Consider the following 27,434-nt stretch of genomic DNA (forward strand, 5'->3'; position numbering starts at 1 on the left):
TTAATAGAAAAAATAACAGATGGCGTTTATCCCTAAATTTTATATAGACCAGTAGATGTCACTATTGTAGACAAATGACCATCGTTGAACTCTCTTTTATGGATTTTTGTTTAAAATTTGCATCGAGATCGTCATAATTATTCATCTACAATTTTTAAATTCTTTTTATGTTATATAATCTTAATGGCATGTGGTCACAGCGAGCCGGCACACTAGTCTATCAGCCTCATTTAGTTGTTTAGGCCACATGGATACCTTCTAAAATATTATTTTTTTTGATTCGAATGGATTCTGTCGCATTTGACTTATCTCATGCTTGTTAAATCACTAATGGTAATAGCCGTTATTTATGATTATTAGAAATTATTAACCTCCATCGGGATTGTTTTGCTATTTTGTATGACCATTGATGAACAAGGAAATATCCTCATTATAACACTTATAGCCTATTGTAACTCCATCTGTATCAGTGTAAGTTGTACAAAGGACACACACACACACAACATCACGCATTTATCCCCGAAAGGGTATGCAGAGGCGCAACCAGGGCACCCACTTTTCGTTAAGTGTGTTCCGTCCCATGATGTGATAGGGGGCGAGCCTATCGCCATATCGGGCACAAATTCCTGACTCCGGGCTGATATTGAGCAGAAAAGCCCAAATATCACTTTACCCCACCCGGGATTCGAACCTAGGACCTCAGAGCGCTGTCGCACCGCGCATGCAGTACAACTACGCCACCAAGGCAGTCAACACAAAGGACACAACTTCTATTAAAGTTTAAACAAAAGGATTGAGTAAAACAAATCATTGCTATAAAAATCACAGTTGTTTATTATTATCAATAATAATCATAATAAATACTGGTAATTATGATATACACAGAGATTTACCCAAAAATTTAGCGCAATCAAATCGTATCATTAAAAACACTAATAACTAGAAAATATGTTGAAATGGAATACAACTCGTAAATCCTAAGTTTTGTGAACATTAATAAATACAAATGAGATGTTATCGATAAGGAACATAACGTCATGGGACCCACCTATAAAACTTCCAAACCTAACCTAACTAATGTTATGTAAAAACAATCTATATTAAGTCCTGTGCCCTAGTAAGCTAATTTTTATAGAAAACTACCGTCACTACATCATCCGTCTCCATGCAGCCTCAGCATTAAACCTAGAAGCCATGCTACGTGTCATTATAAAATACAAGACGCGCTTTCGAGTCAAACATCTTTTGTTTTTGATAGCTGACTGTTACTTCAAGATTCTGTTTATCTAAACCAGAAAAATATAAGCAAAGATAACCTTTTTAATTAATCTTGTTCAGATCTGTCAATCACAGTGAATATAGATATAATTGAAAGTATATATTTGTTTACATTTTTTATTTTCTGAATTGGAAAGGATGAATAATCACATGTCTAAGAGTTTGATCTTTGCACAAGTAAATAATATAACACTACGGCAGTTTATAGCAACTATTACTCATAGATAAACAATTACAAACATGACTTTCAAGCTTACACAAAAAATCACATTACTTTCAAAAACAAAAGAGATTTCACTCCAATATACTCGACGCATTCACACAGCTAGCAAATTAAAGTCTACCTCGCTCGTACAAACTCCAGCTCTACCGGGACCGCAAGCAAGCCTCCGGGCACTAGGGACGCCTCAAGCAAAGTAATGAGACTCCTACCGACTGCAGCCTACAGCCCTCTACTCATTCGCACTTTAACTTAACATCTGGCACCACTAGAAGCCAGCGTTTCTGGATCCTTACGTCGTCTAAGACCGGTTTCCACTTCGGAAAGTCTCTCGTCATTGGATACGCACTTGGCATCCTCACTTCCTTGGGGCAGTCACAGCCTTTACACCAGTATTACACCTGTTATGTTAGGCCAGTTGCATCTCTGTGATTGCCTTAGTTATATTATCCTCCTTCGATCCAAGAGTACATTCCAAGAGCAACTTCTCGACCGTTAACTTATCTGCCCCAAGCAACACATAAAATTAAGTGGACATTGCATATCGACACTAAAAAGCCTCGCAGCCCCACACCACGAATCGATCGATATGGAAAAACTCGGCAGTCGCATCTTGATTTGTGCGTGCGTCTACTGCATCATCTTCAACTTGAACCTTAGCACTAAGTAAGAGACGATTCTTATAAAAATGAACAGAGCACTCAACGCTCCGGCGTCGACCCAGAAATTGGCCTGGTCCATGGTCATCTCCTTCAGGAACATGTTCGGGTGTCTGTAGTGGCAGTACGCTTCGGAGCACTGGAGTTTCTCCCGTCCGTACCCGTAGACGCTGAGCATGGCGCCCTCGAACCCGTAGCGGACATAGCTGAGGTAAGTGAGCCACTGCAGATAGCTGGGGATGGCGTTGAAGTTGACGAAGAAGCCGGAGAAGAGGACCACGGGGATGGTGGTGACGGGCCCGAGGTACACGCCGGTCTCGATCTTCATGGCGGCGCCGATGAGCAGCCCCAGGGACTGCGCCACCAGCGCCGTCAGGATGTTGATGGTCGTGAACATCAGCACGCGGTCCGTCTGCATCGGCTGCCCCGTCATGAAGTACACTATCATCACGTACACGCCGCTGAATATTATCTGGAACCATACGTGATCATGTCAGACTCTGTTTAATCGTGTATCATGTCTTATGAATCATAATATGAACACGTAACTTAAAAAAAAATCTTTAAAGTTGATTATTTTACAATTAGGGAATGTTCCTATATAAAATTCAAACTCTTGATTTCGAACGAAGGTAACATCGTTACATAAAAAGATAAATGCGCTTTTTTATTTAAATATAATAAAAAGGTTTAAAGTATAATTTACATACCCATGTATTATACTACCATTAAGGACGCGAAAATATCCCCATTTTTAATGTAAATAAAATTTTATAGATATTAATTGCCTCATTACAATATTTGGCTTTTGGAAGCCTTATTAAAAAAGAAATTTGCTTATCTATTCATATCTTAAATAAAATTTAGGTACTAATTATTGTGAATGCTTACAAAGCTTACTGTGAATAATTTATTGTTACCACCAAAAAAGATACTTATTATCTTCAATATTTACCTGAAACGGAAGATCTGCCATGGTTTTTGCAAAGTAGAACGCTTTCAAGGAATACCAGTAGTTCAAATGCTCTCTCACAAACACGCTCATCTCCGTTGGGACTGCAAACAAACAGTTATGTATTAATACCAATAAATTATAACGCAATGTTTGAAGTTAATCCAATTTATAGGAGAAAATAGTAGTCTGATAAGTGTTTTTGAGTTCATCCATCAGATAAAAAAGTCTAAATGTATTACGAAGCGAGTTCTATTATCTTAAGACAATTTTTAGTAAACATATAGAATAATAAGTGAATTCTTTGTGAAAATAAACGTAACTAGAAGATTTTTTGACAAAGACCAAGATGTTCTTCTCATCTGACTTCTAAATTTCAATCACCAATTTAAAACCAAAACATATATCAAGTACTTACATGTTAAAATAGTGGGCATCATAGCAGTGAACATAGTGAACATCACGGTGAAGAATATGCAGCCAGCATTGCTCATCACCTTAGCAGCATCCTTTCCGATATCATAGTACAGGAACCCAATCAACAGCCCCACCACAGTATGCGAACATAGCCTCAAATGCGTCAACGTCTGATCTCGGAGGATACTCCTGAAGGTCCTCTTCAGTAATATCCAGAACTGCTTCCACCCTGAGGTCGGGAAGCCAGTCCTGATGGGTTTCTTGTTAAAGCTCTCGTTGGAGTCCAGGAGTGAGGTAGTGCAGGTGACTGGGGCAAGGTTGGTTGAGTTCGGCAGGTTCTGTTTTTCAGGGTTAAGTACTGGTTCTGACATATCTATCACAGTGCAGGTTGGTTTGTCTGGAAAGTTATTGATGATTTTAAATTTTCATAAAATGTACTTAGTAGGATAATGTTGTTAGTACCTACATAAGTTATAAATTGTTTTTCTTTACAGGATACAAATATTCTGAAAGCTCAGCATCATTTGTTTTTAGTACCAGTGCATTGTTCCAAAGAAAAAAAAGGTAAATGCACTTAGTAGGTATTTTATTTGAAGAAATGGTAATATTCTTTAGCCGAAAGACCAAAACTAGTATACTTAACATAACATAACATCACGCATTTTATCCCCGAAGGGGTATGCAGAGGCGCAACTAGGGCACCCACTTTTCGCCAAGTATGTTCCGTCCCATGATGTGATAGGGGGCGAGCCTATCGCCATATCGGGCACAAATTCCAGACTCCGGGCTGATACCGAGCAGAAAAACCCAAATATCACTTTGCCCGACCCGGGATTCGAACCCAGGACCTCAGAGCGCTATTGTACCGGACGTGCAATACAACTACGCCACCGAGGCAGTATACTTAAGAGAGCATTCAATTAATAAACTCTAGTAATTAGCAGTAGTATGTTTGCTATATGTAGTAATAAAGACTACATTGACACCAGTAGCCATGTGCAGTTCCAAAATAAAAATTATATATCACCTATCACAATGGCGAGTGCTTCGGCTTTCTGAGCATTGTTCTTAGTGTTCTGATTGTTGTAGTTGACGTTCTGCGGCACCGACGACGTCGATGACGATGATGATGATGATTGGCCGCGCCCGCAGTTGCCTTTGTTCACCGCCATCACGAGCTTATGGACAAAATCGCCGTGCTCGCCCGTTGCTACTTCCATTACTAGAAGGAAAAAGTAACCTCGTGAGATCCAGATAAAACATCATATTGTGTTGAAAATGCAGTATGCAACTAATTTTTTGAACTGAAAACGTTAGTTCAAAACAAAAGCAACAGTGACACCAAAAAAATGAGATTTTTATTTTTCTGGTCAGGCTATAGAAGTTCAATGCATTTATGTTTAGTCTTTTATCTAAGAAACTGTAGGACCAATTAGAATTTTCGATGCAAATTCTAATTCCTTCTTTTCCAATGGCCGGCAAGGAACTGTCCATGACTGAATCAGTATATATTATATTGATAGTAGCCTAAATGAATAAGTGACGAATGTTAGTAAAGTAATAATTATTAAAGTTACACAAGAAAACATACATATTGACGGTTTTAGGTTATGATGTAACTAACGACCTTAAGGGCTCTCTTATTTATGACTTACGACTGTTATGTCATCATATCACTGACAAACATAATAATATATTCTAATTTGATTTGCAACACAGAATTACGATACTTGCTTCCCGGTATATTATATAACTTGGTCATTTCTCTATTTTTAAGATTTATTTGACTTTAAATATTGATAGTAATCAATCCCTCTCACACCAAATCTATGTGACTCTTTCCCACACAATTCTTATTTATAATTAAGTATTTAATCCCTATTCCGTACATATCATTTAAGAATAGTTTTTGTTCAAAAGAAAGACAAAGGACGTCCACGTATAACGAAGGGCATTAAAATTCAGCGAGCTATGAGATCATCAACGGAATGTTCTACTTTTTTAATTCCGTATTGTCCCAGCAATAAGGAGTCATTACAATACATTGTGTTAGCTCAATTGTTTCGTTTTCAATTACAATGACACTGTGCCACCTAAATATCTATATTTTAAATGAAGATATAAAACAGATGGACTAAACTAACAAACTATGGAAAGACCATTCTATATGAGGGTGCACAGATGTACAATAAATTACCGAATAATGTGAAAGACAGTGAAAGTGTAAATACTTTCAAAAATAAACTTAAGCTACATATTATCGCGACGAGTAACAGAGACTAACGAATATTCCTACTTTAAGTAACAAATTTATGTATATCATTATAAGTGAAATGAATTATATTTCTTATGAGAATAAAGCTCTTTAAACCTGTGTTTAAAAGTTACTTGTACCTATTTTACGTATAATATTCTTTTAACACAAATATTGAATTGAAGTTCTCAGTCCATAAGATACCAAATTGCGTCTCATAATAAAGGGATTTAATAGCAGGTACAGCGGTTTCTGCTACGATGCCAGGAGGAGACTAGACAGACGAAAAAAACATAAAATTCAAGAATTCTAATAACATGGGTACCTAACAAGAACTGCGGCGGCGATAGCCTAGTTGGGTGTGGAACGGACTGTCGAGACGAATGTCCGCAGGTTCAAATCCCAAGGGCACACACCTCTGACTTTTCTAAAATCATGTGTCTTTGTGAATTTATCGTTCGCTTTGACGGTGAAGGAAAACATCGTGAGGAAACCTACACATCTGAGAAGTTCTCTATAGGAATTTCGAAGGTGTGTGAAGTCTACCAACCCGCACTAGGCCAGCGTGGTGGACTAAGGCCTAATCCCTCTCAGTAGTAAAGGAGGCCCGTGCTCAGCAGTCGGCAAGTATATAATACAGGGCTGATATTATTAATATTATAACGAGAACTTGTAAAATATTAAACTATCTAAATAACGTAAACTATTAAATACTCTCAATTTTAAACCAACAATGACACAGATGATAAAGAAAAATAAGCCCCAAACAATATAACTGGAAAGTTCAATGAAACTAAAATGTAATAAACGGCTAGAGCGTTTCCACAACCTCAATACGCAAAGAGGTTACCAGATACAAACAAAACTAGAATAGTAAAATCATCGCTCCATCTTATCTGGTTCAATCCAAAACAATAAACAATATTCGACCTAAAAAATAGATAAGTGATCAGACTTAATGATGGAACATAGTACTACGACTTATTTATTTGATCTTTGTATAAAAATATCTAAATTATCGCCTCGTACATAACAATCATTGTTTGTTATTTCCGCGTAACATTTAATTGTGTCCGTTTTGTTATAACCAATTGTGAGTCATTTGTAAATTCGTGATCTTTTTGAAACGGACATGACTAAATGACCCCACTACATCAAATGGTAAGTGGAGTAGGATCAAAAAGAATGATTTTGAATCTAATTAATTTACTTAGGCACTGAAAGCAATAGCTTTGAATCAAACAGAGTGACACTGTACACGCCGTCTTGAGATAATCACGTTTACTACAATGCCATTCAAACCGCAACAACAATGATATTTGGTACGAAGCGGTATTGAGAGACGCTGTTACCTTACCAAACAACAAGGCATACAAGAGACCTAATTAACTAATTCTACTACAATATACAACGATTTGCATTGCTTGAATAGTCAGCTGCAAACTGTCTTTTCCATTATTTGTTTTTGTATATAATCTTTCCTTCAATGCCAATATCAAAGTCAACTACCTTCGTATTATTATCATGCAGGGACGCTACAATGTTCAAATTTTTTTAGCCACTCTTTGTCTTCCTAAAAGACGTTTCTACAATCATAAATCAATTGGAATATTACATCATATTTGTTTTTGTGAATCTGAATTAAACAACTTTATTTATAGACAAGGTTCTTGCGTTAATATCAGACAATATATCTAAATAGAATACTTGTTTTAAATATCTCAACTGGTCAATTAAACGCTCCTCAAGGTCTTTTTTTTAAGTATGTATATGTGTTATTAATATCTTATTAGAAACATGTGAATATCATAAAAGTATGCTACAGGAATATTAATTTATTTATACCATGAACAATTTCAGCTAAAAATTATCATAAAGCAAAAACAAGTTCTCACTTATAGAAAATACACTCGATATTTATAAAATCATTTTGAAATTTTATTTTTGGATCCGAGGGCGATCCCCGTAAATTTAACCATCGATATTTCGAGAGGGCCTTTGACTGAGATATTAAAGGCAATCTATTTGGCAGAATAGTATAGACTGAAGCATAGACTATGGTGAAAAACTACATTATATCATACCAAGTATCTAACGGGCAATTTCTTTAGGCATAAAGTATCTGGGACAACTTCTATTTTTAGTTGGCCCATATGACAACTATGGGGAATGGAATATGAGATCCTAATATCTACACTTCTTTTATACAATACAGCACTTTCAACTCATCAATAAATCACTCACCATAATCAGCCGGATTGTGATAGCTCGGACAGTGTAGCCCCATGGATGAAAGGAAAGGCACCAGCCCAGTGACCTTCCCCTGGTATATACACTGGCCGTCAGTCAGCGTGTACAAGAAGTCGAACATCTCGAACAAACGTGCGGACGGTTGGTGGATGGTGCATATTATGGTCCTACCGCCTCTGGCCAACGACTTAAGCAATGATATGCATTGGAAACAAGACGAACTGTCCAATCCCGAGGTAGGCTCGTCGAAGAACATCACAGGAGGATTGTTCACTAACTCTAGGGCTATGGACAGACGCTTCTTCTGCCCTCCAGATAGGTTGATAGTTCTTGTATCTCCAGCTTCTACCAGACCCAACATTTCCAAGATCTCGTCAATGACGATCTTCTTGGCCGTTCCTTTCATGTCTTTCCCCAATTTCAAATTTGCTGAGACGTACATCGCTTCCCTGACTGTTAGGTGTGGTAACAGGCAGTCATCTTGCATGATGTAGCACGACAGCTTCCTGAATCTTCTTAGATTCCTCTCCTTCCCGTTTATCAGTATGGAACCACTGACATTGGACGTTCTGAAAAAAAAGCATTTTGTTGTCAAACAACGCTGTAAAAGAATTTGGCAGGGCTCCAATAGATATTTCCGAGAGCGAATTCGTCAGTACGTTGAGGTTTTATAATGGTAAATGCTATAATATATTCAATTCCTGTTGCCAGTTTTCAATGGATGAGTAACCTAGATATAAGATTTAGATTTTGTTAATTGGCGACATTGTAGTTATTTAAGTAAATAATAATGCCACGTATTTAACTTTTAATACGCCAGAAAGGTACAGATTGCAAATCCAATTTAGATTAGAATGATTTGACACTGCTCAAAGTTAAAGTAAATATTATTACGCATCCTACAGGCTGATATGCTTATACATTATGCGTAATGTTAAGAAAGTACGAAACCTCCCATTAGTATAACAAAATGATGCTCATCAAGAGAATGTGACTCACAAATCGTGAACATTATAATGCGAGGAAGTCGCTCCTGAATATAAACAAATTCCGCAGATTTTAAACGTTCGTATCCAGGGAATGAATCACTGTAATTTAACCCCATTTATCAGAAAACAAACAAACAAGATAATTTGGCAATATAAACCACAATGTTATGCTTTTATGGAAAGTAATGCATTTTTAACAATATTATTTATACATTAGCGACTACATTCATTATAATCAATAACAGGCAAATTTTAAATCTTGTAAAATAAACCTTTATGTTGACCCTATTAGTTACTGAACAGAATATCCTTATTTACAAAATATAAATATTTACATACACGCAGAACTACTTAAAATTTGAATCTAGATTAAGAGTGGTTTCCATTTCTTTTCTATTTAGATTTATAAGACGGAATTCTACCGATCTAAAACAAACACCAAGCCAGAAGAAGCATTAATTAATCTAAACACGTAAGTGTATGCTGTTACAAACTGATTCATCTCAAGCTCATAAAGATAAATATATTAATCTACCCGGAACCAACCGCCGCGACGTCTTGCAACGGTGAAAGCGAAAATCAAATCAAAGGTTATTCAGGTCACTTGGCTTGTAAAATATTGTACAATGTCCCAGTTATGAAAAATTTCCTGTCAATCTTGTTTGAACGTTTTACCTGATATATTGAGCTCATTCGAAGAATTATGGTAAAGCCAATATATGTTTTCACGCTTATGCTATTTAAATCATTTTATGTGCAATAGTGTGTGAAACGGAACGAATTGATGAGACAGACCTACTATTAATTTAAAGAATTCCGTTTAATTTAATAATCGTCGCTCAGTACACAAATTCAGTCAATTACGTTAGACAGCGAAGTGTATTCCCGTGACAATTGGACGGATCTTCAAATATTTATATGAATCCTTAAATCTTGATCAAGATGAACTCTTAGAAACATGGTTTTGATGACAGTATATTCCAAATAACGTAGTATGTTAATGTTTTTATGTTTTGACTTACTTGTATCCAGCTAAAATATTCATGAGCGTGCTCTTCCCGGCGCCAGAAGGTCCCATGATCGCCGTCAGCTCACCAGACCTGAAGGTCCCATTGATGCACTTGAGCAAAGCTTTGTATCCTCTCTTCCGACCCTCGCTGACAGAGTACGAAAGGTCGGAGAACTCGATGTCGACTGGCGGCCTCTTCGGAAGATGCGTGAGGGACGCCATCGGTTTCTTTTGGTCCCCGTAACCGTTGGGTATCTTCGGAACTAGGCCCGTCATACCAGCGGTGCCTGCACCACCGTTGCATAAATTCATTTGTGATCCGCTGAAACAATTCAAAATGATTTTGAAAAAATATTCATTGACATTTGGTTTATCTGCTGAATTTAGAAGTCAAAATTAACTTCATTAGTTGCCTAATAAAAGACTGTCTCATATATATTTCACGAAAGGCAAAACTTGCCAAGATTTGAGAGCGATTAGTGGATTATCGTTTTCTATGGTAAACTGTTCAATAAATAATATTTACATAGCTTAAATTTCTCTTTTTCTTCTTAATAGCCTGCCTCGGTGGCATAGTTGTATTGCATGTCCGGTACAAAAGCGCTCTGAGGTCCTGGGTTCGAATCCCGGGTCGGGCAAAGTGATATTTGGGTTTTTCTGCTCAGTATCAGCCCGGAGTCTGGAATTTGTGCCCGATATGGCGATAGGCTCGCCCCCTATCACATCATGGGACGGAACATACTTGGCGAAAAGTGGGTGCCCTAGTTGCGCCTCTGCATACCCCTTAGGGGATAAATGCGTGATGTTATGTATGTACGTATGTTAAATTTCTCAAAATATTTCCCAAAAATAAATATTTTATACGAAAGCGCAGCACGAGTCGAAATGTTAGCTCAAGGATGTGTGTTTAACATAAAATCGATGTGAGGACTCTCGGCTTTGTGCACAGACTTGACAAAACAAACTTACATCCAGACTAACGTCTGGCGGGTTTGTACTACAAATATTTTATTAAAACTGACCATCTTTTTAGTTTCATTCTATTTACTTGATTTGAGACTATGCTTTATCTTTTTAAACCATTTATAAATTTGGGGTAGACGTCATTTGAAAACATCTTTTAAGTAGCAATCGATACCCATAAATTACCTTAAAGAATGATTTTCTAATTTTTTACTATAAATCGAAGGTAATCCATTTAGTCGAAATGAAAATTAATGAAAGCATTATCTACAAAATGCTCATACTATTTCAGGAGCCTATTAGTTGAAGTAAGCCATTTATCTGCCTAAATGAGTCCATAATGAATGGAGTTAATACCTAATTAAGATAATCTATGGAATTTCGTAAGGCCTTAAGCTGTATTACAATCTTTATAATCAAAGTTCTTTTCAACGAAATAGAAATGCAGCGTTTGTTAAGACTTTTTTGCCTAATAACAGAATCAACTGTAGAATAAATCTCCATAGCTATGAAAGAAAGCCAATACAAATATTAAAATAATTCTTCCCAGACTTTAACGCATACAAAAGCATTATAATGAATCCCCAGGATTTGTTATTACCAAATATTTTCGAATTTCCCAAAAGCCGTTCAAAAATCCCTTCGAAATTCAGTATAAAAACCGGCATAAACCCATCTATTGCTCTTGTTATTCAACGTTACAACACGCTGGCTGGCTGCCAACTGGCCTGGTACTATTGCAGAACTGATACAAACGTCTACCTGACAATCTAAATACTAACCTAATACCATTACAACAAGATATCTATTCCAACGAGAGGAAGTTAAGGTTAGCTATGCAAATGAAGGGTTTGCTTATAGATGGTTAGGTGGATCGTTAACTGTTTTGGGACCGTAATGAATATCAGAAGAGTTTTAGACAATTCAGAAGCCATCGCGGTAGAAACAAGTTGGTGTATTTGTTAAGTAAATTGCTTTTAACAATGTCCTCTGTGATGTGAAATGATTGTTTTAAATGAACTCTAATGTGTGTAAAGCATTTCGATTTAATAAACTGTCTATCCATGAAAAGTCACGAGCAATTGTTGTACTTGCAATAGTTTCATAAGTGACAGTTTTATATGTATTAATGTGTGTTGTTGTGCGAGCATTTGTCTCGCCGATAATACTGTCATTTGCATTTCGTGCGATTGGAGACAGTTGGAGAACGAATCAATAGCCTTCATCTTTCCAGTTGTTAATCTTTGTTAGAACATAGAATTTGTGATATATTCCCAATTATTGGTCTTTTGCAGCTATAGAATACCGCCAGACTTTCTGCTAGTACGACCACGAATCGCAATTTACCAGAAAGAAAATTCAAATTCGAAGTTATAACTTTTACAATATTGTTCTCCTTTCATGTATTATATATCTCTGTGCTGTCCTTGATCTAGTTATATTTATTCATTTCTGTAGCGTCTATCGTTTGCTCACCTATGTGATGGCGATTGTATGACCTCAAAACACATTGTATGTTTGCCAAAAAAGTACGTAATCTGCTTTCATCTACTTTCCTATAGTGACATCACGCATCTGCGTATATGGCTCATTATTTGCCAGCGCAAAGCATTTGAAAGTAATCGGCTGTTGCTAAGGCGGATTGTGTTGTCTGGGTATTCGTTTATCCACCAAATGGTGTTGGCTATTTTCAATAAGTAAGACAGCTGGTCAAACAACGAAAATACGATTATAATACCTTTGTTCGATTTTAAAAGCAAGGCCTTGAGAATTGTGTCAGTAAGTTACTGAGGATGCTTTAGTCTGGGGAAATGGATTCCGTTGATTAAAAAGCTGGTTCTGGCATCATTTCGCCAGGGAAAGAAACTTCCGATATTAAAGCAAACAAAACAATTATTTGTGTTACGAAGGCTTCAAACCGTAAACAATACTTTCAGGTTACTTGTATACTTATTAATAACCAAGGACACTGTTACCGCGAAACAACAATCCAATTAACTTGGTGAACTTTTACTTAATACGCAACACCCACACTGCGTGGGCGGCCCATTGTACTGAATACTGATTTATATTTTACCCCCTTTTGCTCAGAACTGCAAACGCGTGAAATGCTTTTGCACAAATAAAAATTCCAAAGGGACCGTGCATTTTTTGAATATAAAATAGCTTGGTTTACTATCGTGTTAATAATTTAACGGTATCCAAACAGACAATGTACAATATTAGTAAGGATGTATTATACAACAGAAGGTTAGAGGACCAATCCCTGGTGCTAATTCAGGTCGAGTAATATCTTCAGCCAGATATTTAAAATGTAAATTAATGCGCTGCGCTCGCTGGCCTGAGGCAGATGTTACGTCTCATAATGACCAGTAATTATACCTAATGATCATAAAACAAAAGTATGGACATGATCTAATTGAGTTATTGTTTTCAAGTCCAAAATGCATGGAAATAATAACAGATTTTCATGTACAGCTAAGGGTAATATACCCATAACCCCTCATAAGGCTTGTGTCGTCAAAGAACATCACCTAAGAAATATTCTGATAGGACAGCAATCAGATTCCATATTCATTTGCAAATCAGTCTCAGTAGCTCTCTTCCTAACACTCATAGAGGTTTTCATCCAAAACCTACAAGAAACAAATTTGTAATCTATCAATAACCAAAGCTATATTCGTCTATAAATAACTAGATATTTCACCGTCTGATCCCGATCACAACTCAGAAAATCTGTCCCAATTTCATTTTCCAGCAAACAGATAATCGAAATCCGTCGTCATGAAATTCTCGGGATAAGTAAGACCTCCTCTCATTGTAAGGAACATTTCATATTCACGAGGTTTCGCATGAAAGTTGGTTATACGCCGTATTAGAAAAATATCTGTGAATATATTTTACATTTTTAATTATACTGTATTATTTTGCTTCAATTATTATTAAATGTACTATAATATCTGCATTGTTGGAATTTTAAAATCATTTTCTACTACTTTTTTATAAATATGTTCACACAAGACAATCAAGTCTCCTGCCATTGTTATACTTAACAGTTATTGTGAAGAATTTGTCCTTGCGCGTCTATGACCCCAAACATTCACATTTTACCTCACGTGTGGATAACTGACTAACGATTGACGTCATTACCGAAAAATACCAAAATATAAAGCCCCGTTACAATATTACAGTAGTATGTTCAAAATGCTTATGATTAACCTAGTTACATTGAAATGAATAGCGGACCGTCTGAATTTCAATCTAAGTTCAAGGTGTGTTGTTAGCTTGTGTTGTTCATGAATTATAAATCTAGCATGATAAGATTTGAGTTGGGAGCGTACCAACAGCCTCCTGAAATGGATTAAAAATGAATAAGGATTACAGATAGACTTTGTTTTTTTGTAACTCAAGAACCGAAGAGAAAATCGCCGAAACTTTTTTCGGTAATAAAAGTGCAGTATGCAGATGCCTTGTTAACCCCGAGGGAGTGGAATACCGTCTCACTGGCTTTGTGACCCAGTTTTTACCCACGTGTCGTCTGATTTGGAATACTAAACAATTTTTTCCATACCGGCATACCGCCTTGAACTGGTAGCTTACTTTACGTAACATGGGAAGTTTTTGGGAGATTCTACGCAGTAACGATTCACAGTTTATCTCTTCAGAATATAACAAGCATTCCATGATGCTGGCCACAGTACCTCGTCGTCCCAACACATTAAATATCAAATCGATAATATTGTGAAGATCTTACCCTAAAAGCTGTCCATTGTTGAGCTGCTCGGAGTATGGAGGCGACTTGACCTGTGAGAAAGTCACTTTGTCGTTGAGTTCCCCGCGGCTGCCACGCCCCATCAACGGCAGGTGAATCTGGGTGCCCTTCGACTCCATCTTCAGGCCTGACGTCATCGCACCATTACCATCGTGAGATCTGATGCCCTGGAATAGAGTAAATCAGATTCAGTATTTGGAAACCTGGTCTACACGAATTTTTTTTTAGAATCAGTAGTTCGAATTCAATTCTCGCTAACATAACATCAATTTCAACATATTTTTTTTTATGTACTTATGTGTCATCTCGGACAGTAGTGGAATCCCCTTTACGTATGTAATTACCACCTCAATGGGGCGGACGCCCACTACCCAGCTTCGAGTTGGTCATTTATCGTCTATCTAATTATAAATGTGACAGAACTACTTATAAAGACGTATTTCACAATAATGAGAAATGTTCCCCAAAATAATGATCTTTTCATATTTAACAACTGAATGGGATGTAGAAGAGCAGTGTTTCTTTAGCCCAGTAAATGTACATTACGTTTCAGAGTACGTTCAGTAAAGTGTAGTTATACCATGAACCAACAATATAGTGTAACTCAAGATCATGCGAATTATGCCTTTAGATCTCATATGTTTATCAAAATTTTAGTAAAATCATTAGGAAATCGAATTTAACCTACATCGACATATCTTACCAACACTACCAAAACATGTGGAAATACCAGAAAGCCCAAAAAATACCAAACTAAAATAAGAAACAGGTCGAACCACTCTCACGAAACCAATCTTAAAAACGAGACAGACCTACTCTCACCGATATAAACACACCAACGGTGACAAGGCAACAACTGACTCCCTAGAATGATCTGTAACCTATATATATTTTGGTTAAGTGTATTCGGCTACATTCATAAATATTAGAGGTATGACGTGGGAAGGCATAACCGATGCTTTGACCGGGCTATTAATACGGTCGTGGTGGGATAATATGTTTTTCTTGGGAAATTACGCAAAAAAAATGTTTTATCTGGCGAAGGAAAGGGATGGCCGATGGTGAGTGTGCCTGCAGTTATAAACGCCAAGAAAACCGAAGAAATTATAAAATTAGACGAACATTTAAGATGAGAAAACAGTAGATTTGGTTTTTAAAACCAACCGCTTGCTTGCAACCCCTGGAGGATCTGAATAACCTGGCCGTATTTTTAGTCACCACATAAACACAAAGCTAAGGAGATCGTGAATACATTTATGAAAAATAATTTTAAGTCACATATTAACGTCATATCATCCCCGTTAAGATAAATTCTATAAATAATACTGAATTAATGTACGGTTCGACCATTTAATTATCTTGAATCAACAAATGGAATACATTGCCCTTTAATGTACGTAAAAGATTTATAAATAGATCCAAATCTATAAATAGTAAAATCAATCGTTTCAATGGACGATATTGAATAATTAATTGACTACGTCACTAAATGACGTTGTGGGGGTATTTTGAGCACACGCGTACCATTTGTAGACAAAGACGTAAATAAAATTAGCGTCACTTATAATCAGGTGCCTTTTTAGATTGCTATCTGCCACACTTGATTATATGTATTTTTTTTTGTATATCGGACCCCGCAGTCCACACCGGAGGAAAACGGGGGAATATTGGAATCCCCCGGCGTAGCAACTGCACAGGTCTGAAGGAAAGTTGGGAGAGGATATCTGGGGAAGGAAAGTGTGGAGGAGGGGCGGAGAGGGAGGCCTAAAAATGTTCGCGAGCCCTCATATGCGACAATGCGTAGTTACAACCATGAGATATACATACTGGACTATGTGCCTAGGGCCGCAGCAAAAATCCCCTCGTGCAAGGGCGTGCATTCGCTGTGAAAACTCTTAGGATTATATGTATTGTCGCTTCGAACTCATGTTTATAACTAATTGTTTCGTTTTTTCACCGCACCACTATTAAGTGTATCTATGTAGATTGGTGGTTGCTTATATATTATTGTTTTGTTTACCATTGGTGCGATAAGTACATTGAAGGGTATTTGATGGATTTGGCTTTCACAAAAATATCATGTAGTATACACATTTGTTTCAAATTCAACCTTAATTTACCAAACACTAGATTACGGCTATGCCATAGTTTCAGCCTACCCATGCGCGTCACGTCTTAGGCATTTATTTGAGGAAAATAACCAACAATATCTAGGGATCTATTTTATATTCACGCGGGTCGCAACCGGAATATCAGTACCTCAGACCTAATATGTATCACAAATGATCGCGGATTGTGTAGATACAAGATTTGATTTATTGCCAATTTCATCAACTATGTAATTCAATGATGACATGAAGATACTAAATAATCTTTTGATTCATAGTAAATGAGTAACTAAACGAGCAAGTTGCTCCACATAAACAGTATTAATGAGTCAGAAAACCCAAATCGAAGGTTTCAGTGGACTACGATCTTCATTCTTAGAGGCTAACCCACAGAATACCCAATAATAACACTTATTACAATGTCCTTCAATACGGAAACAACACTCTTGTAAACTTGGCATATTTCAAATTATAACCGCATCTAAGTAAATAATTACGTAACATTTTATATTATAAACAAAACTACTTGCACGTGCCTTCACGCTCGATCGCGGTATCACAACCCATAACCAAAAGGTCAGGCTTTTATTTATTCTACACCAGCTGTTTCCTCCGACATTGTTTGTAGACGTTGTTAGGGCAACAATGGCTAAGTTAGATGAGAAAATATAAAATGCAGATCTCTGACAAAAAGGAAGTTATATCTAAAACTAAAAAACATTGTATTGACGTAAGTTTCAATCTCACGTGACTAATGAATTAATCTATATTGTCTATACAATAAAACACTGACGCAATTGATATTAAATTCGTGCCGGGTTCTTAAATTAGCATCAGGAATGTTTAAAATGTGAATGAAATTCAGCCGGTTTGTTTAATGTCTAGGAAACCGATATAAGTAGATTGATACGCGCGTTGCGGACCGAAAACTAAACTTAATAGTTTTGCTTTTGGTCTCAGCCGACTATACATTTCTTCCGGGAATATTATTTTTTTAAAAACCCAGAAGTCCTTTATACTTCTCTGCATTCACACCAATAGTTTACAATATTTATTAAAAGATATCATTGGCAACATGTTTATCTATTATAAGGCTGACGTTTCCAGAAAAAAACAATTTTAGTGCTGAAGACAGAGACAAGGGTTTCTTGCAAAATCAGCAGGCCTAGCAGCAACCCAGATCTATTAAGGAGCTGTAACATGAAGAAGACCGACGAAACATTAAATATAAGATGAGCGAACTTCTACCCTAGTCTACCAGATAAAAAGAAAACATGAAAACGACGCATAAAATAAGTGTGCAAACAATTCCTATTCAACTCACATGTCTGCGACTAAGTCATTTCACAAGGAGCACCTGGTGCGTGGGCGTAACATTCAACGGACAAGGATAGGCAACTGGAGCAAGGCTACGTCGAGGATTCGTCGACCTTGTGCCATCTACATAAAAACTTCATTTAACGCTTCGTAGAAAACTTAGGAATTAAGGTTGTGTAACAAAGTCCTGGATTATCATATTGTTATTACGAGCAGAGTAAATCACTGTAATCATATTTGCTTAATGAAAAAATTGCTGTTTTATCTAGCTCAGCTACTTCAGGCAGATAAGTACAAAGGAGATAGTAACACGGAATATGTATTTCAAGAGGAAAGCCATACTGTAGTGAGTTTTGTCTGTGTTGTACCAATGTCTTCGTATACCGATGTTTATAATAGTTTTATCGATATTTCGAGCAATTTCTAATTGACTTATGCCGTTTCCAGTCTTCTAAAACCCTTTTTGGTAACCATAGTGGCTCAGTCATTGAAAATGGTTCATCAAAGTGGTGACCTTCGAACTTTACAATAAATGTCAAAATCTACTTTAAAAGTTGTCATCTTGAATGTAATGTTTAGACATTTAAACCAATAAACATAAATAAACAATCACATTCATTATATTATAGAATATATCGCAATAATTTATGTTTCTGAAGACATTACCAATATTATGCAGTTAATAAACGCAATTAAAGATAGCCTGTGACTTGACCTACCTTAATTATTACTTATAATCTGTTGTAGGCAGACATTGATTATTTGACTTACGGACTTTATATCAGAAACAAGACATTACACAAGAGCCAAGCAACAAAGTAATGATGAACTACGTAATAAAGTTTTATTTTTACGAGCAGACTCCTGGCAGAAATTGAACGTTACGTATAACACAAGAAATTATTATCAAGCAAATGCTCTAATGAAATCTTTGGGGGAGGCGTATGTTTAGCAGTGGACTTCCAAAGGCTGAAGAAGAAACACAATAACAATAAACAGACAACAGTAACCAATGCGTCCATCACCTTCAAAAGAATCCTTCATTTCTTTGCTTTAAGATCAAGTAAGCTCATTACAGATCGCATTGTTAAGAAACGCTACGTTACAGCAATGTTAACAAATAAACATAGTAGGAAGACATATACATGCCTTGTAAGGGAAGCCTAGAAATAGCTTCAGGCTTATGAGTATCAAGTTTAGAGGGTGACACGGATATCCACGAAGCCTGTGACGAAGTGACAGGCAATTTGCGTGTAAATAGGCGTAAAGTTAAGTATAATTTAAGTAAATGAAACCAATTGCAGCTAGATATACAAATACTACTAAATTCTCAGCAAGAAACCGTCTGGAGAAGTAATACCAAGTTTTGTATTGTAAGTAACAGCAAGCTATATTGCATTTCAATTTAAAAGATATAACAAGCAACTAGCCAATGTAATAACTAAATATTGAGACTGCATCTCAGTGGCAAAACGCAACATTTTCAGAAAAGGAACCCGACACGATATGTAGGTAATATGCATAAATTACGGCCCGCAAACCGTTCTAATGATTCTAATTAGATTTTATATAAATTATGAAAGGGTTACAGGTATTACGACAGGTATGGAGCTGTATGGACCCTTCGCTACTTCTTATATATAAAGATAATAACAGATCAGAATTGAAGACCGTTGTAACTAAAGGTACAGTTTATTAACAATCACTATAAAACGACAACCTGTCTAGATAATCTCGCTATTCTCGTCCTACGAGTATAAAAATCAAATCACCACACAGATTGACAGTGTCCGATAAGTTATCAGATACAGACGATATATCGCTTGTAAAACAAGATTTCAGAACATTATTTATGATACTTTACATTGTAACAGGAGCTATGATATCTCGATTTTATGATTGTTAAATGTGAATTCATTGTTGATTTTATTGCTCCATTAATATCGTATTTAATGGTTTTATTTATATTTAAGAATATGAATATTAAAGAATAGAAAGTGGCCAACGTATTTATGGGTAACATTCACCATAGAGATACCTTACGAGATTCTACTCTATGCATCCAATAAGAAATGCATTTCTAGCGATAGTTGAGGGCCGCATCTTCGATAAGGCGACATATGGAAAGGCTTATCACTGTACAATAAAATTACATCACGCCTTTATCCTCGAAGGGAAAGCACAGGAGCCATCAGGGCACCACTTATCTTCATGTGTATTCCGTTCCATTATATGAAAAGTAGCAAGCCTATTGCCACATCGAGCATAAATTTCAAACTCTGCTAATACTGAGCAAACACCCGATATCACTGCTCAATCCAGGATTCGAACCAAGTGTCATCGTACACGCATTACTACTATCCCGAGGTACTATACTATATTATGTTAAATATTCTTATAGGCGATAGTACTAAATATGCTACGTCACCGACGCTTCAATACTTAGCAAAACTGTTCCCATAAATTGAGTCACATATTGAAATTCCATCCCGGAAAAGTTGTTCGTGGGAAGACGCCCACATGTTATTGTGTAAAGTCGTTGCCTAGTTTCAGAAAGACCTAAATTGGAACCGTCTGACGCGATGTCTCGAAATATTCCAATTGAAAACGATTTGTTGGAATGGTGTTTTATTTCTGGTTTCTTGGAATTTATGAATGAATTTTATGCTAACAATTCAAAATAGACCTTTAGACCCAGAATATATTTCAAATTAAATGCCTGATAAAAAAAACGATACGCCAGAATAACTTTTGATAAAGAATATACTTTTGAAGAAAAATAACCTTTAGATAACTATTTTAGTAGGGATATAAATCTTAAGGTTGTTTTTCAAGGATCCTCGACTAGGCCCTTTACTAGTATCAAATAGATAACGCCTCTATAACTATGCGACATGCGACCACCTACTTATAGGTATAATGAGTGATTTTTTTTGTTTGTTTCTTCAGAACTTTTGACTGGGTGAACCGATTGATAATTCACCGTAGGCACCAGCTCCAAAATTGGTAATCAGTATATAAGCTATGTTAAATATTTTTTTGGTTTTTAGTGGTTTTTGAAGACGGTATATTTTGTTTTCACCAGAAGTAAAGGTAGCAGTGGTACATATCTTTTTAGATTATTACTAAGGCTCAGCTTAGAAACAACTGACCCCCTGACTCTGAGTTTTATTCTTTTGAGCCCTGACTGGACTTTAACGAAAGTGGAGCCAAGTAGTCGGATAAACAAAATAAAATACCCCCAAGGTAATTCTTGTGCGCTCTGCATTCACACCAATTGAGCGCAGGGACGGAGGAACAATTGTCGCGGCTCTAGGCACAGTTCAGTGTGTATACCTCATGGCTGTTACTACACTTTAAGGCCTATGAGTAGATACTCGCGAATTTGTCCTAGGCTTCTCCCCTTCGCCCATCCTAAGAGGTTCATTTTCCTTCTCCCACACATCCCCTCCCAAATTCCCCCCCTACAGTCGCTAAGCCAGGGGATTCCAGTATCCCATTCGCAAGTCACTCCCGCTGTTGACTGTCTGACACACAGAAAAAAAACAAATGAAATACAACTCAGCCGCAGTTGGCAATACAGAATAAAAGGCATATAACTTTCACTTGCCTACCCACGCATGCGTGATTACTCTATCATTACCTAAGTGAGGTGCAATAAGACCTACTGTTACAGCTGATGCTATATCACTAAATTCGATCTGCTTGTACGATAAACGATAATGCGCTAATTATAGCAAAAAATTAATATTTTTTATGAACAGGAAAAGGATTAATGCATTTTAAAAAGATGCGACATTCCATTGTGTAACAACTAATACAGACGCGATAAAAAATCGTAATGCTTTGTGAATAAATTATTTTTATTACTTATATTTAATATCAACATCAAATATATTTATTTGTAATCAAGAGTCAAAATGTTAAAATTTATTAATTCGTATCTTTTACCCGTGTAATTTCCTGCGTGATTATTAAAATCAAATTGAATTTCACCAAATGATAATATTTAGAATGAGAGATTATGTAATTTTATTTTATTAAAAATGTTTAACATATTTTGTTCAGTTACAGTTTATTTAAATTCAAACAGTTCCAAATTCAAAAATCGTGTAATGGCGTACAAAAATGTTACTTCTCCATTCCAACACCAGATCCCGAGGGCTGGAATCTTGCATTTCACGACCGAAATTCCACACAATAAGAGCGTTATGGCTCGTTCATAACTCTTATATAGCAAGGAATTTGTTGCAGACATCTGTTTTCTCGAGAGAACCTAACCGAAAATAGGTACACGTAAATATTTTTCGTTGTGCCAGTATTCGGGCTTTATTTCAAGTAGTAACAATGAATTATTTTTAAGATATTTTTCCACGCGTATGTACTTAATTGTTTTATAGTTAATTCTTAAGAAATATACTTAAATAAATCAACTCGTGTCTCAAGCCGTTTTAATATATGCAACTGTTTCGCTCTATCAACTAGACACCGTCATATTAAAATGAGCAGCTTAAGATTGTCTTTATTTAATAAACCATATTAACATCAGCTCAAATGACATCTTAAGTCAATACGTGACTGATTTTAACAGCTGAGTTTTGTTCGTTTAATAGCGCCGAGTCAGCTGGGATCGAGCTCTTAAATGTCAACGCAAGCTTAGTTTGTTCAATAATTCAATACAATTGATAGCTACTTGAGATTTGACTCAAAGGTAAGATTGAGTTATAAGTAAGGATAGACAGTAGCAACTGACTATGACCAACGGTCGAACAACCTTCCGTTCCTTGACATAGGAGCTAGCTCAGCATTATATCCGACGCATATTCCACTTTTAGGCAATTCAGACAAGTTAGTACAGTTCGACTCAAGTTTGCTTATTAAATAAACACTTAAACGTTTTAGCCAATTACTGGATATTTTGAGAACATTTATTTTCTCATTGAGCGCCCGCATGGGTGAATACTGTGTTATATAGTTCAATGTGTTGGGGTTTATTTGAAGTTTATATAAAGCTGCAAGGTTTTACCAATGATATAATTTGCACATTTCATTTTTAATCTTATATATATTTTTCATTGATTGAGAAGCGTGAGATTTGCAATGATTAATGTTCATATGCAGAAGTATATGAATAATATGGTTTATGCATTAATAATAATAATAATAATATCAGCCCTGTATTGTATACTTGCCCACTGCTGAGCACGGGTCTCCTCTACTACTGAGAGGGATTAGGCCTTAGTCCACCACGCTGGCCTAGTGCGGATTGGTAGACTTCACACACCTTCGAAATTCCTATAGAGAACTTCTCAGATGTGCAGGTTTCCTCACGATGTTTTCCTTCACCGTTAAAGCGAACGATAAATTCACAAAGAATACACACATGATTTTTTAGAAAAGTCAGAGGTGTGTGCCCTTGGGATTTGAACCTGCGGACATTTGTCTCGGCAGTCCGTTCCACACCCAACTAGGCTATCGTCGCTTTTTATGGTTTATGCATTACTGTGTTACAAATATATTAAATTCTACAGTCGAATTTCGACTACTAGATGACCACCATAAGAATGAAATTACCAATTCTAAACATCAAGATAGTTATTACGCAAAACCGTGACGTGACAACTTCGGTCACGCTTTTGTGAAAATAGACGATTTAAAATTGCGCAAAGTGCTAACGACCCCAAAGATTAAAAAAAACTGTGAGTAGAAGTACTTGATGGTACAGAACTTTAACAACAAATAAACAAAGTTGTTTTTTCGTTAACTGGTATTAATACGATCTCAGTGACAAAATTATAGATAAACGGTCTAATCTTAATATATTGTGTAAAAGTGTTCATTGCAACAACTCTTCATATTAACATGCACATTATACATACAAATATGTAAACTCAAATACGTAACAAAGATGAAATCCAAAATTAATAATTTAAAATGATACACTACATTACGAGATCTATACATATTATAAAACAAAGTCCCCTTTTCTGTCTATCTGTATATTATCGATTTTCTCAAAATCTACTGAACGGATTTTTATGAAATTTGGTATGAAGATAGTTTAAGACCCCGGGAAGGTTATAGGCTACTTTCTAACCCGGGAAAATATATAGCGGGACTTTCATCCCAAAAAACTCCTTCACACGGGCGAAGCCTCGAACAAAAGCTGGCAGATGTGTGTACACCAAACAAAGTACGCTACAAATTCCAAAGTCTAACTTTCAAGGATTTAATGATACTGTATAAATAAGTTTTTAAGACAAAAACGATAAGAAGTACGTCAAAGACCAGTATTACTTCCGGGTCGTTTGCGCGGACACAAAAAACATGAACCTATTCAGTTGGACGTAGTTTGGGTCACGGACTTATAGCGAGTCATTGGAAATCGTATCTTATCAGTGCTCATAAACAAATGCAATGCTAGAATCCATTGTCGGCCTAAAAGGAATAGACCTATCTAGTAGATTCCTAACACCTGATGCTTTGGGGAGTAATTCTCACAAAATAGATGAACAAAGTAGGTTATTTCAAAATATTATGCTCATCAATAAAATGTAGATTTCATGAGAATTTGAAACAAAGAATTACTAACAAGTTGGATAGATGACATGATAAAGGTTTAGGAACGCGTTGGATGCAGGCCGCTTTCGACAGGTCCGTCTGGAAATCTTTGAGGGAGGCCTATATTCAGCAGTGGACTTTATATGGGTGATGATGATTATAATGAAACACTTACAAGTGTCCAAGTACTCTACATCCTAATTTGTTATTTTCAAATTTCATAATTCCTCGCGATATATAATTAATTTATTACCTACTTTATATCTATCGTCTATATTTGTTATACGCGCAAACAACCTTAATACTCGTCATAAAATCTAATAAATTATCAGATATCGTAACAATACGTACGTACGTAAAAAAAATGTATGTAATTATCTGAAATTAGGTTCGGAATCTTAATCACTGTGTTATTAGTCACGAAGACTGCACTAAATTAGCTCATGTGGGCTCCGGGTGTCCATTCTCAAAAAGTGTAAATCAACCTTTTAAATAAAAAAAACAAAACTCTTTGTCTATAATATAACTAGCTGTGCCCGCAGCTTGACCCGCGTGAAAAAAGTGTCACAAAGATTTTCCCGCATAAATCCCGAACCATGAGATTTTTTACAACCACGCAACCTCTTCAACAGTAAACGTAATATTTCAGTCAATTTACATAAAACCGTAATGTACTATTAACCTAACTCTTCCTCAAGACTTGCACTATCTTTTAGTAAAACCGTAAAAACATTCGTTCAGAAGATTTTGAGTAAAATCGATCACATACAGATAGATAGCTTTTGAGAACTTTGATGTATAATATGTAGAGATAATAGCAGTTTATAGAAACAATAACCTTATAACATATGACTTTGCATGTAATATTCATGATTAAAAAGGCAGTATTGTCATGGCAATGAACAATAGGAGACGAGGTTGTCTCATCATTAATTAAAAAAATAACTAATCTACAGGACATACCACTGGTTCTATTTCTGCCCTACAAAAACACAATGCTACTCTTCCCGTGACAGTAAACATACAATAGGCTTTTATTCGCAAGCACACCGGTCACGGCCGTTTATTGCCGTCGGATTGCCAGATGCTGTAGTCGAGTATTTATCTCGAGTTTTATCGAGATTTCATGTCACTTTAGAGCCTCAATCCTATATCTGAAACCAATCTGTAAGATCTGTTTTTTATCTGAAATATAAATGGATTTACTCGAGCTATATTTAAAATTTTGCCAAGGGTTTAATAAATCATGTACTAAATGTAAAATAAGACATAATCCAGAGAGACGGCCGAGATATCCACTACGATAAATATTCCACAGCCGCGAAATCCATAGAAACCTGAACCTTCTTTTCTAGAAAGAAAGAGAAAGCATAGTATCTTTAGCATCATGTTTAACTTAATCGACTACCAGATTGCTGGATTGATAGCTGAAGGATGCACTGCTAAGTTCATTAAATCTACTCTCATCAGCAAATGTAGGCAGTAACGGCCTTAAGTAACAAATGAGACTCAAAACTAAACATAATCCTCCTTTGACAATCTGGTAGAAAGCCCGCGCAGTAACCTGCCGCCCAGATCCTCACATATCAAGGTAATAGTCTGAAATTAACAACTCCAATTGTAAGATTACGGACCATTGAAATAAAAAGTTATTATACCGAATCAAGAGTTATTTATTTAGCCCAGGATATTAATAGACTAGTGAAATATCAAATATTTACATCCTCAAGAAGCATAACAGGAAGATATCACTGCATATAATGGCTTCTATTATTCTATTGTCTCGCTTCCTTGCGTCGTTTGCGTGGAGTGCAGATGTACTTGACGAATTCATCGGTAATTTAATCAAATACGCAGTGCGTGCTTGATAAGGATTTGCATGTCACGGCGCATTTGGGGTCCAGAAATTTCGTGCCTTACTTTCGTTCTATTATTGATTTTTTGCGGTACAGTAATTACCCTTTACAATATATACAGGGTCATTTTTAGATTGCGTTATTATGTCAGACCACATATTTGTCTTCATGTATGCTAATATTGTGCCCAAATCAAATATTTGAATGAATAACAAATATTCTCGCCAAAAGTGCATGTTTAAGTTATCTGATCTTTTGGTAATTTTTATACATAACCAAAGCATCGAAAATCCAACAAAAAAAAGAAGTAATATTATTTTAAAATACTAATATTTCAATTTTAGTTTAATGAATAGTATGCTTTATAAAACATAAGAATAATATTTTTCCTACAATGTCTCTATCGTTATAATTATAAATTATTATTACCTAATTATAATAAGTACATTAATCTATGTAAATATTGTTCATTAGATTTTTATCTGGAAATTTATCGGCAACATTATTGTTAACGAAAATATTTTGTTACGGTTATTTACATTATAAAAAAAGAAACAAATATTCATGTTTAAGTGGTAAAAAAAATCTTATTATTTTTAATAATATCAGTAAAGTAAACTAAGCTTTTGAACCTTACTCATAAATAAAAAATCGAAACCTTCATAAAATTAAAAATAAAAACGAATACACAAATGTCTAAAAATAATACACAAATAAATCACGTAAAACAGACCTGCACCCAAGTCGCGCTGACGTTCGCGAACATCACTGGAGATGTCACAACTATAGAATAATACACACGCGTCCTCAACCCACGACCATCGGTACA

The 27,434-nt window shown here is 36.0% G+C and overlaps 1 protein-coding gene across 1 annotated transcript; it reads right to left on the reverse strand.

Annotated features, from left to right (window-relative positions):
* Positions 1 to 810: 810 nt before the first annotated feature.
* On the reverse strand, positions 811 to 27,434 carry LOC115440469 (ATP-binding cassette sub-family G member 4). Its single transcript, XM_030164791.2, has 8 exons — positions 27,339 to 27,434; positions 14,746 to 14,930; positions 10,042 to 10,350; positions 8,025 to 8,599; positions 4,554 to 4,748; positions 3,528 to 3,923; positions 3,113 to 3,213; positions 811 to 2,629 (listed from the first exon to the last, which is right to left on the reverse strand). Exons 1-8 carry the CDS (start codon positions 27,369 to 27,371, stop codon positions 2,129 to 2,131), a joined length of 2,295 nt encoding a protein of 764 aa, XP_030020651.1. The 5' UTR covers positions 27,372 to 27,434; the 3' UTR covers positions 811 to 2,128.

The sequence above is a fragment of the Manduca sexta genome, chromosome 24 (genome assembly GCF_014839805.1).
Source record: "Manduca sexta isolate Smith_Timp_Sample1 chromosome 24, JHU_Msex_v1.0, whole genome shotgun sequence".
Lineage (NCBI taxonomy): Eukaryota > Metazoa > Arthropoda > Insecta > Lepidoptera > Sphingidae > Manduca > Manduca sexta.

Bases quoted from the DNA above. Each gene is read 5' to 3' on its own strand.
- LOC115440469 (XM_030164791.2), bottom strand. From the start codon at position 27,371: ATGTTCGCGAACGTCAGCGCGACTTGGGTGCAG. The intron at 10,351-14,745 runs GTAAGATCTTCA...GAATTGTTTCAG, and splicing joins AACAATGGACAGCTTTTAGG to CGGATCACAAATGAATTTAT. The intron at 3,924-4,553 runs GTGATATATAAT...ATAACTTTCCAG, and splicing joins AGCACTCGCCATTGTGATAG to ACAAACCAACCTGCACTGTG.